At 36.1% G+C, this 15,377-nt stretch overlaps 2 protein-coding genes across 2 annotated transcripts in view; both read left to right on the forward strand.

Annotated features, from left to right (window-relative positions):
* The window catches only part of LOC129568237 (uncharacterized), a 165,624-nt gene that overhangs the window by 110,757 nt on the left and 39,490 nt on the right, over positions 1 to 15,377 (forward strand). The window lies entirely within an intron of this gene.
* LOC129568243 (leucine-rich repeat-containing protein let-4-like) lies at positions 9,191 to 11,906 on the forward strand. The gene has a single exon (XM_055445901.1). The coding sequence runs from the start codon at positions 10,129 to 10,131 to the stop codon at positions 11,422 to 11,424; it is 1,296 nt and encodes a 431-aa protein (XP_055301876.1). The 5' UTR covers positions 9,191 to 10,128; the 3' UTR covers positions 11,425 to 11,906.

Here is a 15,377-nt window from a genome sequence, read left to right on the forward strand (position 1 = left end):
CACTTTCACTACATGTGTGTATGTCTATACATACACTGTATGTGACGAACAGATGCTGCAACATTTGATCCGCCTGACTATGGAACCAGAGAGAGAGGGACATATACAATAAAACCCAAAGAGTGCGCGTGAGAATTTCGACATCATCAAAAATGGTTCTGGCACTTTTTATTGTTTCGATTTTTTTTTACGACAACTTGAAATTATGCACCGAACTATGTGAACGATGGAAAGTAACTGTGAGAGAAAAGAGCCAGAGAACAAGACAGAAAATAAAAAAAGGAAGGAAACATGCGTGTAATAGTGACGAATAAGCTGGAGAGACTCGCGGAAAGGGAACGAAAAGCGTGATATGTAAAAGGAGATGGCTACACTACCACAACAACAACAGCAGCAGCAGCAGCAGCAAAACAGAAACGAAGCAATCATCTCTGGTGATGTAGTATTACACATCGCATCATATTTTTATTTGCAGCAATGGACCAATGTGAGAGTTGTGAGTATTCGAAATGAAATTGCTCGAAAGCCAAACAACACAAATGTCACACACGACAAAAGTATCGCTTGATTTTGTCGCATTGCCATATTGCTCGAGAAACCAAACCGAATTGAACCGAAATAAACTTATTTCCATTGCAATGACAAAGGCGTTGCCTTTTACGATCTCCACTCATACTCACTCTCGCTCTTTTTATGTGTGAAATGTTGAACGATGTGCTTTCCATTTGCCGCCAGCGAAATTGAAGTAAATAAACGAGGTTATAAAATATATCGAAATGTCTTTGGCGTTTCATCAAAAAAATTCTTTGTTGCAATGGACAATGACCAAACACATTTCTTCACATATGTACGAAAATCGTAAACCGTCGACATGAACGTTACTCCAATGGAATAACTAAAATTTGTACACACTCAATACAAGTTTAGATTCAAAGTTAATGAAAAATTTGCCCGATTCGGACGTGTTTTGAGGAAATGCTTTAACTGTTGGCTCTGTCCAAAATAAAAAAAGCATCGAGATAAACCATCACGCAAGTGAAATGCATCGAAACTGTGGAAATATAAAATCGGTTATTTGTTCGCAAATATCAATAGAAGTCTATTTTTTATTTTAGATTACTCAACAGCTAACGTAATCATTTGAAAACAGGGAAGTTTGTAAAAAACCGGAAAAAAAGAAATTCGTCTAAAATTGAGCTTTTCAAATACTCAGTCCACATTCACAGGGCTTAGAGAAAAAACATTGGAATTTGTCATAAAATGCCATTGAGACGTTTGATGTGGAATAAATCAAGCGAAAGCTGCTTATTGTGAGCGGGAAAATTTGTGTCGTTTAACAGATGTCATCCATGTCATCTAACTCGATCAATCGAATCTTAATGGATTCGAATTCGTCAAATCGCAATCGTTCCGTTTTTTTTTTGTTTCTTACGCGGTTCAGTGCATAGAAAAGTGGTAGTTGGTTGCTTCGCGTATCACGTCATCGGAGTATAATTTATATGCCGGTATTAGATGGTATATATTGAAAGAGAGTAGGGGAGTGTGTGTGGTTCGAAGCGGTCGATGATTTTAAACAAATAAAATCAAAGTAATAAATACAGCGAGTGGCAAATGGGCAATAATATTGTGCATTAGTTTATTGAATCGACACACACACACACACACATAAACACAGATAGAAAGCGAGAGCATAAATTTAATGCTTGTAGATAATGTATTTTGTTGTTGAGCCGCGCTTTGTAAGCAGCTTACGATTGTGGAATCCACAATGTGGATTCTACATAGCAAAGAAAAGCTGTAAACTCCGTTCACTCTCGTTTCGGCTCAAAATCCCGTTCTCATCTATCCCTCTATCGTTCCGTGTTTGTGTGCTTACGCAAATAAACCTCATTCCACGCTTGTTTGTTTTGTATTATTCGTCGCTATTTGTTTGGCATTCGAGTTTTAGTCCTCACATTGTCTCGTGTTCTTTCAGTAGCCGAAAGAGACAATATCTTCGGGAAACGAGCAAAAGTCACCAATGGAATTCCAAAATCCATCCATATTCCTTATTACATTCCTTGTTTAGCGTGTGACCGAAATACCTTAGCGCAATCGAAAATCATTATTATCAGCGGCCAGTCGATGTGTGCCACTTGGTTTTGTTTGAAAAAAGCGAGACCCACTTTTGATATTTACAGATGTTTGGTCGCTGACTTGTGGTGAACCGGAGAATGTGATAAATATGCTTGAATGCATCTGCATCATCGCAATTTTCTCATCTTTCGATGCGACGGAGCACAAGCACTCGATTATCATAATCTCACACAATTTGAAAAGTTGCTTGAAGCACAGGGGCAGACTTGACTACATCAATATTTGAATTTTTATGCAAAGCAAAAACTCATGTTTTATTCTGCATTGAAATAACGATTGAGTTGGTATTCAGTTGACAACAAGCGTAGAAACCCCTAGCATCCAATTGTTCTCATGAAAGTTTTGTAGAAATCTTTCTTGCATTACTCGAGCTCATGCTCAAGTTGAAGAGTTCTAAATGAAATTGGCATGAAATTCGTTTCGATTCATCACATGACCCAGTTAGTAGATTCAATGGATGTGTGTGTGTGTGCTTTGAGTGGAAAATATGTTCGAAATTGTTTCCAAGCGTCTGAATAATTTTGAGAAATGATCCATGATTGAAATAGACCACTAAGCCACTTTTCAAGCGTAATCATAGTCAACAAGAAACAAAATTGAATTGAACACGATGAGTTCCAAAGAAAATCTATATGTATGCGTTTTCCCGGACAAAAGCTCAAACTCGACAATGAACAATGATGACGACGACAACTTTGAATAACAAAAGAAATGCGATTATATTGACTTTTGTTTTGTCGACTCGTTGCATGTACTGTTGCGCTGGAAAGACGTACGCACACAGTAAAACAGCTTGTGATTTTCTTTTGACCATATTTTCTCATTAGGTGTGTGACTTGATGCAAATGAAATGAAGAAAACGTACAAGCTTTGCAAAGAAGAAGACGAGAAGCTGCGCCGCAAATTGCATTATCCTGTAAAATATTTCTGTAATACAGAGACTGTGTTATTATTTTTCATGCGCATTTTTGCAGGGGATGCATCATTCAGAAATGGCTCTATTTCGGCCAGATCAATGTCTACCGAGACGAACGTACGCAAACCGATTAAATTACATTTGAATGAAACGTGCAGTTTTTGAGTAAAACTCGTAACAGCTGAATCGGTTCGTGAAACAAAAAAATAACTTGGCACAAAAGTTGAGTGCAAATGGCGTCTGCTGTTGGATAGACCCATTTTTGTCATTTTCAGTCGCTTCCATTCGACGCACACCATTTTTATGGCCAACTTCTTTTAGTATCTTATGGGAATTGAGCCTTTTTTGTGCAGTTTCAACAATGTGCTCGACGATTTTTTCTTGTAAAATACTTCGGACGTTTGGCCATTGTGACTCAATTCATTTTATTTTTATTAAATTTCATTTGCGTGACTGCATTTTCATTTGCCGCCTTCTTTCATTGATCCCAAACCTACTTTGAACAAACACATACTCAACCAAATTCATCAAGAGACCGTCCGGAAATGTGATGTTTATTTTCGTGCATTTAGTTAGGCATTTAGCTTATTGTGTTTGCTGATGCTGTGTGCTTTTGACGCAGCCATGTCAAAGTTGCCACCGTTTTTTTTTCTCTTGGTGATTTTTTTTTACTTTGTTCTTTCTTTTATTCCGATCATCGGCAGTTATTGAGTTAATGCTCTTTTCGCCTTTTTACGCCTTTACTCTGGGGAACCCGAAGAAAATGGTCAAAAAAGGATTTATCTTCCAATTTGTAGATTTTACGATTTTTCTCACGGAATAAATCGATCAGCCGTTATTTTTCATGACCTTCGAACAGCCGCCACTATACGCACATAAAATGCACTTACTGTCTAATATTTCGCTATTTTATTTTATCACAACAACAAATACAATAAATTTCCAATTGGATTTATCGTGACGGAATCGATTGAAAATGTAAGACTTATTTTATTGAAATTAGCAGCACGAAGAATACAACATACATTTTCTCCATGTCTCGGCAAAAGTACAATAAGCTTAACGCAATGAAATCTGATATAAACGTGGATTTTATTGGCTTTAAAGACATTTACTTCGGCTCGATTAAACGCAGAGAATACGATTAAAATTGATGCATATCTTAGCACAATCCTTTTGGAGCATTCATCGACGAATAGAAAAATGGGGAGAAAATAGAAAATTAAGTGTGAAATTTAGAAGAAAATTGACTTTATTGAACTAAATCAATTTTTACACAATTATGTGAAAAAACAGTAATCATGATTTGTACGAAATACATACATGTATACTAGGGCGGGCCGATTTGTGGGGAGCGAAAAAAGTCGATCAAATACCTATGATTTCCGTGTTCTATGGGTTATTTCAAGAAAATTTGCCCGAGGAACCATACCTCTATCTTTAAAATCGAGTCTGCTAGTTTTTGCGTGTAGTTATTTTTGCGCACTTATGAAGTATCACGTTCACGTTCACATCCATAATTCGAAAACTATTGATCGGATCAAATCGATTAGACGCGCGTTGGAAAGGTGAAATTTCAGTTTTATACCAGTTTATACCAGTTTTTTCGTCCAGTTTTTATGCCATAATTCTTATATTTTCATAAGCTTTCTGTGTACCAAATTTTATCCAAATCGGACAAAAAATATTTTTGAAAGAAAAAATGGCAAAAAGTGAAAGAAATCGTTCAAAAGATTTCAGAAACATGCTCATAACTTTTGAACCGTACGACCAATGTCGATGATTTTTATATGTAAATTGATCGGAATGAGCTCACCTTTCCAATCGATTTGATCCGATCAATAGTTTTCGAATTATGGATGTGAACGTGAAGGTGATACTTCATAAGTGCGCAAAAATAACTACACGCAAAAACTAGCAGACTCGATTTTAAAGATAGAGGTATGGTTCCTCGGGCAAATTTTCTTGAAATAACCCGGAAATAACACGGAAATTATAGGTATTTGGTCGAGAAAAAAAAATCGGCCCGCCCTAATGTATACATTTTCTGAATTAAAAGAGAATTAAACATTTTAAAATTAATAATAAATCTCCAACTTTTTTCAATGGAGAACAATTTTCGTCGATGATTTATCGTAAATATTTTATAATTTAATTTGACAAAAAAGAATTTATTGGAATTTATTTTTTGGAAAAGAATTGGAATCTATAGTGTGAATTTTCTGAGAAAAACATCAAATTAAAAAAATGATAAACTATACTCAACAGTACTAATTTTCTCTGAAAATTCAAGTCAAAATCCCGAAAAAAGAGTTATTTGAAACATCCAATTTCGTCATAAAAACCTTCCGTACCATTAGAAATATCAATTTTTTTATTCACATTTCGATCATGTGTCAGATGCAATATTTACACGTGGGCAAAGTCACCTGTAAAAAGTAAAATGGTAAATAAAGCCCATATAAGATGGTTCGTCTTGGGACATCAGTCTGGAATGTGCATAAAATGCATACGAATGTTTGTTATTTACAGGCGGTGTAGAAAATGTCTTGGTGTTTGTTCTTTGCTCTTGGTCTATCCCGTTTGCATTCCATCACTGAGGAATTTCAAGTGTGTGTATGCGACGCTTCATAATGTGCACGCCACATGCGACAAGCGAGCGAGCGAAAAATAAATAATAAAATGAGAAATTTATATTTTTAAATTTATCCGGTGGATTCGTTCCATTACAAAAGACAGAGACAAAAGAGAATGAGAGCGAGAGCGCATTGCAGCGTACATTCTCGAATGCATATCTTCGACACGCGAAATATTTTCGATTAATGGTCGATTTTTTGTACATATCGTTCGGGGTGCATACGAATAAAATGTGTGTGCGGCATAAGTAAACGATCTATTTCCGGATGGGTTATCGGCATAGCTACGGATTCGAAGCGCATAACAATCAGTCAGTGTCATGATGAAGTGAAATTAATTTTTTTCCGCTCAGTGTGTCGCTTGTTAAGCCAGCGAAGACATTGTTTGCCAGCCCTTCGACGAGACATTTTTTCTGTTTTTCACTTGACTGCTTGATATTTATGCATTTTTTGTGTGAGTGTGTATATCGTTCCATTAGCAAATAACGAGAATGTTTCGACTTGCCTTAAACTTACTTTGGCATGTTTACATTTTGCAAATGAATTCGTTGCAAGCGTGCAAGTAGTATGCAAATCGACGTTTATTCCAGAATAAAAAAAGAATAAAATAAAGTGAAAAGCATGAAGTGATCGATGTACACTGCACTCGCATGGCAAATGTACCGAAAGTTCGATTAGCTTAAAATGCATTTTAAAATGGCATTTTCTGTTGCAATGAAAAACAATTTCGAACACTCGATTGGCTTTCAAGCATTGGCGCGGTGACGCTTTTTGTGATGTTTTTTCTCTCCTACTTTCTCTCACTCCCTTTTCTCTCACTCCAATGTTTTCTTGAGCTTCTTTTGTTTCAATTCTCTCTCTCTCTCTCTCTCTCTCTTTCTCTCTCTCTCTCTCTCTCTCTCTCTGTCGCTTGGTTTCATTGGCTCGGCTCTTTTTTGTTCATTCGTTGTAACCCATTTTGCTCCCTAGCTCCCTTAACGCCAGAATTCCCTCGAAACTCATTGTGTGCTCCTTGAAAATAATTTTGCCTTATTTAACATAATCGAATGTTTATTTAGTTTTAGAGTGAATGAGGGCGAGCGCACATTGTTGTTGCACTAGAGACAAGGCGGATCTTATAAATTAAATTATGCTTTTGGTTGTGTGTTTTTTTTCTTTCTTTCTTTCTATTGACGATAATAAATAGCGGAAATGTATAATAATCATAAATTACGTTTCACAATATGCTTTGCGTTTTCTGGCTCACGGCGTGCGAATAGTGAGCGTGCGAAACAAAACCACACTCGTAACCCATTGAATGTTATAGTATAAATAGTGTGGGAGCTGTACTTTTGTCTTTAGTAGCTGAAACTCAGCATTAAACCCCGTTGAGTAATGTGTTTCAATATTAAACGGTGGTTTTTCTCTCATTCACTCCAGCCCAAATCGATACATACACTCACACACTCACACGTTCAAGACAAAATAGGAACAGCGTTATAAAAACACAATATCTCGCTCTCGCTCTTGCTCGGATATGTTGCCACACGATCCACTCGCGAATTGCCAATAATTCAGTTCGATATTAATTTTAAAAACGTAACCAACGGCTTACGTGATGGCACAAAAAATTCGCACAACCTCTCTGAATTATGTGAAGACACATTCTCATTCGGTTGCTCTATCTCTCTTTATATTTTCCTCCCTCTGGCTTTTGCGCTCATTCAATTGCTTTAAAATTCTTTATGGGTTTCATTAAATTTTCGAAACGCGACGAAGAATTTTAATCCCAAAAAATCGATTCGAAATGCAATATTAATGAATTTTTGCTACCACTTTGTATGCTCCATGTTAATTAATTTGGAAAACGTGTACGTATTTTCAACATTCAATAATTTTCTAAACGCAATGAAGCTTGTCTTCAGTTCAGTTTGGTTGCACGTATGATTTTCCCAGTATGTAAGGTCACCCTTTTTTCAACTACTTCTTTGAATTTGATTTCGAGAGCATATTCTAATTTTTCATTCACTTCTCAACTCGAAAATTCAACTTATTCAGTGAGTGCACAATTCAAGCGACTCGATTCAAAAGCGTCTCTTTGCACCATTACAATCGCTTTCAAGGGATTTGTACGTTTTGGCAGCAAAAGAACACGCAAAAAAACACTCTCGTAACATACAAAGTTTTTCCACTGGAATGCCGCACAACAATCAACAAACAGATTAAATCGAGCGCCAAAAACGCGTTGTGATAATTAAAATGCGATTTTCTTCCTCCCCACATTCTTGTCAGTTGAACCGTTTTTGCGGAAATCTGCTTTCATCGAGCCAATTTTCGGCTTGACTTTTGTTCTTATTTATTTCTCGGTAAGACGATTAGAAAGTCGCATTCAACCAAGATATTATCTCAGTTGTTGAGAAGTGGCTTTTTTATCGTTGTTTGTACAGTCGGAAAAAATCCCTGACGAAAATGACGACCCACACTTTTGCTGCGAACGAGACAAACACTTTTGCTGAAAATTCAGTCGAGGTGGTGCTCAAACGAAAAAAATTGGTTTGAGAACATGATTAAGTATTAAATCAGAGGATGAGTAAGTGAGTGAGATTCAGAGAGAGAGAGAGAAACCAACACAAATACAGAGTATGATTGAAGTAATCAAGGCGAAAATGTTAATCAACGAAAGTGACGAGTTCAAGTTGATTAAATCCATTTTGATGCAGTTCATTTTCGCGTTGCATCCATTCAAACACCGACCCAGTCCAATTTATGATTTTTTTCGTTCTTTTTATTTTTTTCACTTTTTCTAATTTCATCTCTTCAGAGATCGAAAGCGAAATTTCTGATTTGATTGTTGTTGTTGAAGGAGTCCATTGAAAAATTGTGGCAGAATCATGCAAAAGGTCGGTGGCCGGGTCTGTGCTATGCTATCAGCTCGTGCAGCTGATACCGAACCAATGTAAAAGTGGATTTTTTTCCAGTCTTAAACAGCGACCGAGTGAGAGACGAAAAAAAAAATGCTAAGATGCGATAAGCGAGCTACAAAAACACCACTCCAAAATGATAATAACATCAGCAATCTGAAATTTATGAACGAATTACAATGCGATTTAAAACGCAGAGCATAAAGAGAGGAAAAGAATAAAAATGGAAGTGAAAGAAGAGAGTGAGAGAGAGAGAGAAGCGTTGCGAACGACAACGACTATCTCACTTTTGGAAGTGAAGCATGACAATGGCAGGCGAACAAAAGGAATACAACAAACCAACTAGCGCCATTTATTATTATTCCAAACAAATCGTCTTAATGCGAATAGCATGAAGTCGTTTTATGTCGAATGCGATTAAATTTTTTCTAATGCGCGCGACTACAATGACGACACGACGCATCGCACTATCACGACGCATCACACTATCACACAGCACCGAACGAGATAGTGGAAGCAATCATATTTTTGTGTGTGTTTGACTGTATGTTTTGCTCGCCATTCATGCCATTACTCAATCTTTAGTGAGAACTTTTAGTTGTCTTTCTACTGTGCCTATTGACGGATCTCTTGGCTCAACGCAAATACTTGTAAATACAATCAAATACGACAACTAAAAGAAGCAAGACTAGAAAAAAATTGTTCGCATTACGATTTTTACCATCTGTTGCGGGAAAAAAAAATCATAAATTTAATTCAAAACGACGGGTTTAAGTGCAGAATAATAACGGAAAAAGCGAACCATTTTCAAGCAAAAATACAGAAGAAAATTCAACAAATTCAAGATAAACACTCAAATAAACGAAGAAAGTGAAGAAAAAAAAACTCAACATAACAAAATACCAAATATTCAACTGTGAAGAAAACCATATGAACCAAAAAAAGTGTACACAGTTGTAAAAAAGAAAGAGTATGAATCAGCATGAATCAAAAGAAAAATAAGAATGAACAGAAGAGTTTAGCCGATTGTACCGTTTGGTAGAAAAATTACAAAGAAAAAAAATATCAAAACAGAATCAACAAAAATCATTGTTGAACAAGGAACGAAAGATAATATAGAGAAAAAAACTCTACAGAAAATCGTGATAAGAGATAAAAAAAACGGCAGAAAAATTTGGAAATTGTATTAAAATAAACAATAATCAATTCAGAACCGCTGAAAAAGGACAAAATCAACAAAGAAATTGAACATAAATCAAAAGTGTCGTGTGAGAATCGTAATCCGATTGTTGACCAAAAAGCAATCCAATTAAATTATGAACATTACTCCATCGGTTTAGTTGATGCATTGATGAAAATGCATAGCAAACAAGTCTTGCAAAGAGCTAGTTAGTGCACACACTTGAATTAAATAGTGTGTAATAATGTGTGATGAGACGACGTCGTAAAAAAGTGGAGAAAGTTGTTAGCCAAAGATTGAAATAGTGTTGTTGCTGCTGTTGTTGCTGTCGTTCGTTGAATCGACCGAAATAAACGAAATATGCTGTATTTCAGTGCCATAACAGTTGTGTGCATTTGGGCGTTGCAATTTGGTGTGGTGGTCATGAATCCGGTGACAAACATAGAATGTGATTGCAGTGCAACATCGCTGGAATCAGATTCGTCGGCTTGCTGTGTGAGCGAGTTCCCGATGGTTGAGCCGGCAGTTCGGGTCACATTTCGAAATGTTCCAAACACATCATCCATAATCCAAGTAAAGTTGCATTCAATGGCCAATTTCACCGAAATCCCTTCACAAATCATCGATACATTCGAGAATTTGGAGTATTTGGAGCTAACAATTGGCTTGGAACGTTTGCCATTAACACGAATCCCGGGCAAATTGAAGCATCTGAATTTGAGTGGAAATCGCATCACATCGGTTGACATCGATGCATTTCTCAATGCACCGGGCTTGGATCAGATCAATTTGCAGTACAATCGTATCAGCACGTTGGCCGATAGTGGAGCATTTGTCGGTCCCAACAACTTGAAGTATTTGATTTTGTATCACAACAAATTGACCATTTTGAAGCGTGACATGTTCAAATCAGCTCAAAATCTCATCTCACTAGATATTGGCTGCAATGAAATAAGCACGATTGAAGACGGAACATTCGACTTGCCACACATCAAAGAGATTTTAATGAGCGAAAATAAATTGAAAACATTGTCAGATCAAATTTTCAATGGCGCACCAAGCGTGCAAAATATTGATTTACAGAAAAATTTGTTAGACCATATTGGCAAGGCTTTTGAAACAACGACACACCTACACCAATTGCAATTGTCCGAAAATCATCATTTACACGATTTAAATGTAATGGATCTCACATCAAAACTGCCCGAACTGATTTCATTGAGCGTTGACGCGACTGGCATACAATCACTAAGCACAAACACTGCCACCACGTCTATTACCACACAATCAACAACATCCACATCGATTCAATCGCCATTACACACGCTCAGTATTTCACAAAATCATTTATCGCAATCGGATTTCTTAAAACAATTATCCGCTTTCTCAAAACTCGAAAAACTTTTTGTGGATGCCAATAAGTTCACGCGCTGGGACGATGCTGATGTGAGAAGCATCAAAAAATATTTTCCGAACATTGAACTTATCGTCACGAAGAACAATGTCTGGGATAGACGATGGGTGGAAAGCACACTAATACCCGTCTTTCAAACGAACAACATCTTTTGCTCGAACATCAAATATTTGAACACTTACATCGAAGGTTTCACCAACAGCATCGACGGACAAATTATTGAGGGAACGGAATGCATTTGATAGTGATGACTTTGATTTTCTCCTTGAATGTGAAACCAGTTTTGTGTTCGAATAATGTGTATATTTGAGGATTGGATTCAAATTGTGAAATTTCCGATTTTTTTTTCTGAATTGATAAAACTAAAGTAATAAGAGTCTAAGCAAAGTCATGTGAAAGTTAAAATCCACATATAGGAGAAGATAATTCAAGAAAATAGATTCGATTTTATTTTGACAACAACATGTTCAAAACTAAAACAAAATGAGGCAAAAACAGAGAAAACAAAAACACAAAACACGAAGTAATGGAAACAATACAAGCCTCCAAGACTGCAGCTAATAAAAATTGTATTGAATCCACAGCCGCATAGATATACGCAAAAAGAACTGCTCGAAATGAAGCGATCGAAATGTGAACATTGATAATTTACAGCGTCAAATTTTGTTTTAATTAAAGTTAATAAAATATCAATTATAATAAAATCGATACAATGAATGGGAAATTGGTGTGTATTTATTTAGGATTTCAACCGCAAACACAACCGCTACCAAACGTGTGAAAATGGTCGCATAATCGAATTTCAATGTGTTTATATAATTTTTTAATAGTGTGATGGAATTTTTTTCAGCTTAAATATTTCCGCAAACAATTCCATTTCCGTTTACTCCATTATCAGCAGCTGTTGGTGTTTGGGTAATTGCGCGTGATTTGTTATGCTCGCTGTATAGCGTTTCGGTGTAGTTTTTGATAGAAGTAACTTCACAAATTTCAGTTTGTTTGAGTTTGCTGTGGAATTTCTTTATCGCTCGATTGCCATAATTTGTGTATGCTGTTTGTTTTGCGTCGGTCAGTATAGACGTGAACGTTAGCTATTTTTGCTATCAGTAAAAACACGCCGAGTCAATCAAATAGTCATGTTTTTGTTTAACGCTGCAATGAAACGTAAATTCGATAAATCGATAACAAAAATTCCATTCACACTCCGAGCAAAACAACAACGCCCCCTTGCAAAGTAGATGTTACACAGCGTCTACTGTTCGTTATCACCTTTAGAATGGGAACAATGAAAACGAGAGACCAAATGCCACGACGTAAGAGCAGATGAGACGTAATAACGGTTTCAATTTGTTATTTCTTCCTGATTGTGAAGCGAAACACGCTGGAAAAATCCGTAAATGATATAACGATATATGATAAATTCTAATACATATAAAATAAATTGTAATATAAAATCTCAAGAGAGATTTCTCCTTCAATGAGCTTCCGAAATTCAACGGAAAATTCCGCTTTGAAGTTGTTTCTTTTATTTCCATTTTCTATCTTTCTTTTTTTCTTCTTCTAAACGAAAAAATGGCATTTATACAAAAAGAAAAAGTTTTTTTAAGTGAATACATAATTCTCCGATCGACTTGAATCTCGAAGTGCCTCTTTTATACTTTGCTACAAATTCAATGAATGCATTTTGACGTCTCCTGGCAAATGCAAAATGTAAACATGATCGCATGGCAAATGCAAAGAACTACTCTCACACTCATTTTTGGTATACCGATCCGTTTTCACTATCTCGTTTCATACGATGTTTCCTATCATTCTGGTTCTTTCTTTCTCTTCTTCATACTTTCTCTCGTTTCCTCTCTTTATCTGAGGTTAAGAAATAGTAAGTCTATCGGTTTTTCTTTCCTCTCTATCTCTCGACACTTTCAGTACACCAGCATTTTGCCTTCTGACTTTGCCATTCAATAGCTTGCCTAGTTGCGTCGACCAACAGCTAGAAGCATTGTGATAACGCAACTGTCAACACAAGAACATAAAGAAGTCACTGTGCTCAAAGCATTTCATATTTAAATTTATTCGCATTGCATTCGGTGTGTGTTCAGTGGTTTGAAAGATAGAGCTATTCTGAAAGAGTCCATGCTATTACCATTTTTTTTTTGTACATGTCGATGTTGTCAGTTACAAAATTTATTATTTCGTTACATAAAATGCAATCGCCTCGCCTGAGATACATCGATGGATTCATGTTTTGGTTTTTGTTCGATCAGCTATTACACACACTCACAAGGAGGTAAAACGAGAAGTAGCAAAAAATATGACAGATATTAGATAAAAGCATAGACACATACACACATATAGTACAGAGGGAGAGAGCAAGAACGAAAGTGGTAAAATGAAACAGTAGTAAACTTGAAACGGAAAAAGAGTAAAAAGGTAAAATTTCATAAAAAAGTAATGAAAAACTCAAAAATTTGAAAAAGACTTTAAATTTAGCTTTCTCATCTTGAAAAACTACTCGATTATACAGAAAAAACTGATAACAAACCATGTGACCAACACTGGTCTTTTTACTTATTCATGTCGGCAAGCTGCTGGTTGCTATCGTACATTGATTTCAGTTGTGTCATTTCTTTTTCGCATTTACATTCTGTCTCTCTGGTGACCGCATCGAAAAATGAATTAAATGTAGCTGCAAAAAAATGAATCGCATCTGTTTTTTGCTCATATATCTCATCAATATATTGATTCATGCCAAGTTGAGCGACTTTTCAAAAATAACAATAATATTGATTTGAAGCAGAATTTTGATTTAACGGCATGCAACATATAGTATCATCATAGCAAATCAGCAACGCATTTCTGTGTTTACAATGTATAAATTCCCAAGAAATATGCGCAACGACAGACTCAAGCTATTAAATTGTAAATGTTTAATGTCATGTTATCTCAAAATTCCACAGTGCAAAATTCACATGGAATGTGACTTTGATTTAGTTCTTACGTAGGAATTGTTGCAAAACAATGATAAATTCCGAACGCCAAATCGCAGCATAAAAAAATGTGCATCGAACTGCAGATACATAAAATTTATATTTATTTCAGATCAAGATACTATTTTTAAGCAGTTTGCTCTCTTTAATTTGCTCGTATTTTCTGCCTTTTTTCCCGACTGAATGCATTCAAATGGAAAATCCAAAAGGAAATATTGTCTTGGTCTTGAGCCATTGAAATGGCCAAACACAATTTATTTGAAGCAGTATTTTTCGGCCCAACGAAGACGTGGAATCCATTGAATTGGCAAACATGCTATTTAATAATCGCTGTGTTGTCCACTGTTGCCTCCAACCATTTTTGAGAAAGAAAAAACGTCTTTACTGCGTACCCCATGTAAATGGAGCGAATGTAATAAATAAAAATGTAGCGCGCATGAAAACACGAACACGCCTATGAAAGAGTTTCAGCAATTTCCTTTGGGAGTGAGCAACCAGCCGGTAATATAATAGTTTTAAACGAAACAAGAAACAAACAAACATAAAGAACGAGCGAGAAAAAAAACGTTGCATCGAACACAAAGACATTTGTAGTTAGTTCGTTCGTGAAAAGTCGGCACCAGTGAAATGTTCGAGTAAATGTTTGCGCTGTTGTTGTTCAAAGGGTTTTTGAACGGCTGAGATTGCAACGATGAAAATGCACCCTTGAGACGAATGCCGCTTTAAGATCCGGTGTATCGAAATTAGTTCCGTTGAAAAAACGGAAGAACCCAAAAGATTCATAGACAACCGTTGAATCGCTGAGATTACACCTCGGGCTGCATGCGCCAACGTGGTAGTCGACAGAAAAAAAAACAGGGAATTAAAATACAAGTTTCTCGAAGAAAAGGAAACAAAAAATGTTTTTAAGCAATAGAAAAACGAAGAAGGAAGCAGATGAAATAAAAAACTTAGATTATATTTAGACAAAAAACAAGTTTTGAAAAATGTCAACAATAGATAAGATATTCGCCAAAAGAGAGATAAATCGATAAAAAAGTATAGCAAGTATAAAGTGGATTCAGTTAAAAGGAATCAACAAAAAGGCGAAAATATGTAATACGAAAATCTCTTCTGTTGCCATGATGATCTCCTCATCTCAGCGATGCACGTCACCAGTTAATCGGCTGGTACACAGTACATTTGACCAGTTGCGACTTCGGTCAAAC

Source organism: Sitodiplosis mosellana, unplaced genomic scaffold (assembly GCF_009176505.1).
Source record: "Sitodiplosis mosellana isolate CC-2019 unplaced genomic scaffold, AAFC_SMos_1.0 Smas_scaffold_17, whole genome shotgun sequence".
NCBI classification, from domain to species: Eukaryota; Metazoa; Arthropoda; class Insecta; order Diptera; family Cecidomyiidae; genus Sitodiplosis; species Sitodiplosis mosellana.

Excerpts from the sequence above, each read along its gene's own strand:
- LOC129568243 (XM_055445901.1), top strand. The coding sequence starts at position 10,129 with ATGCTGTATTTCAGTGCCATAACAGTTGTGTGCATTTGGGCGTTGCAA.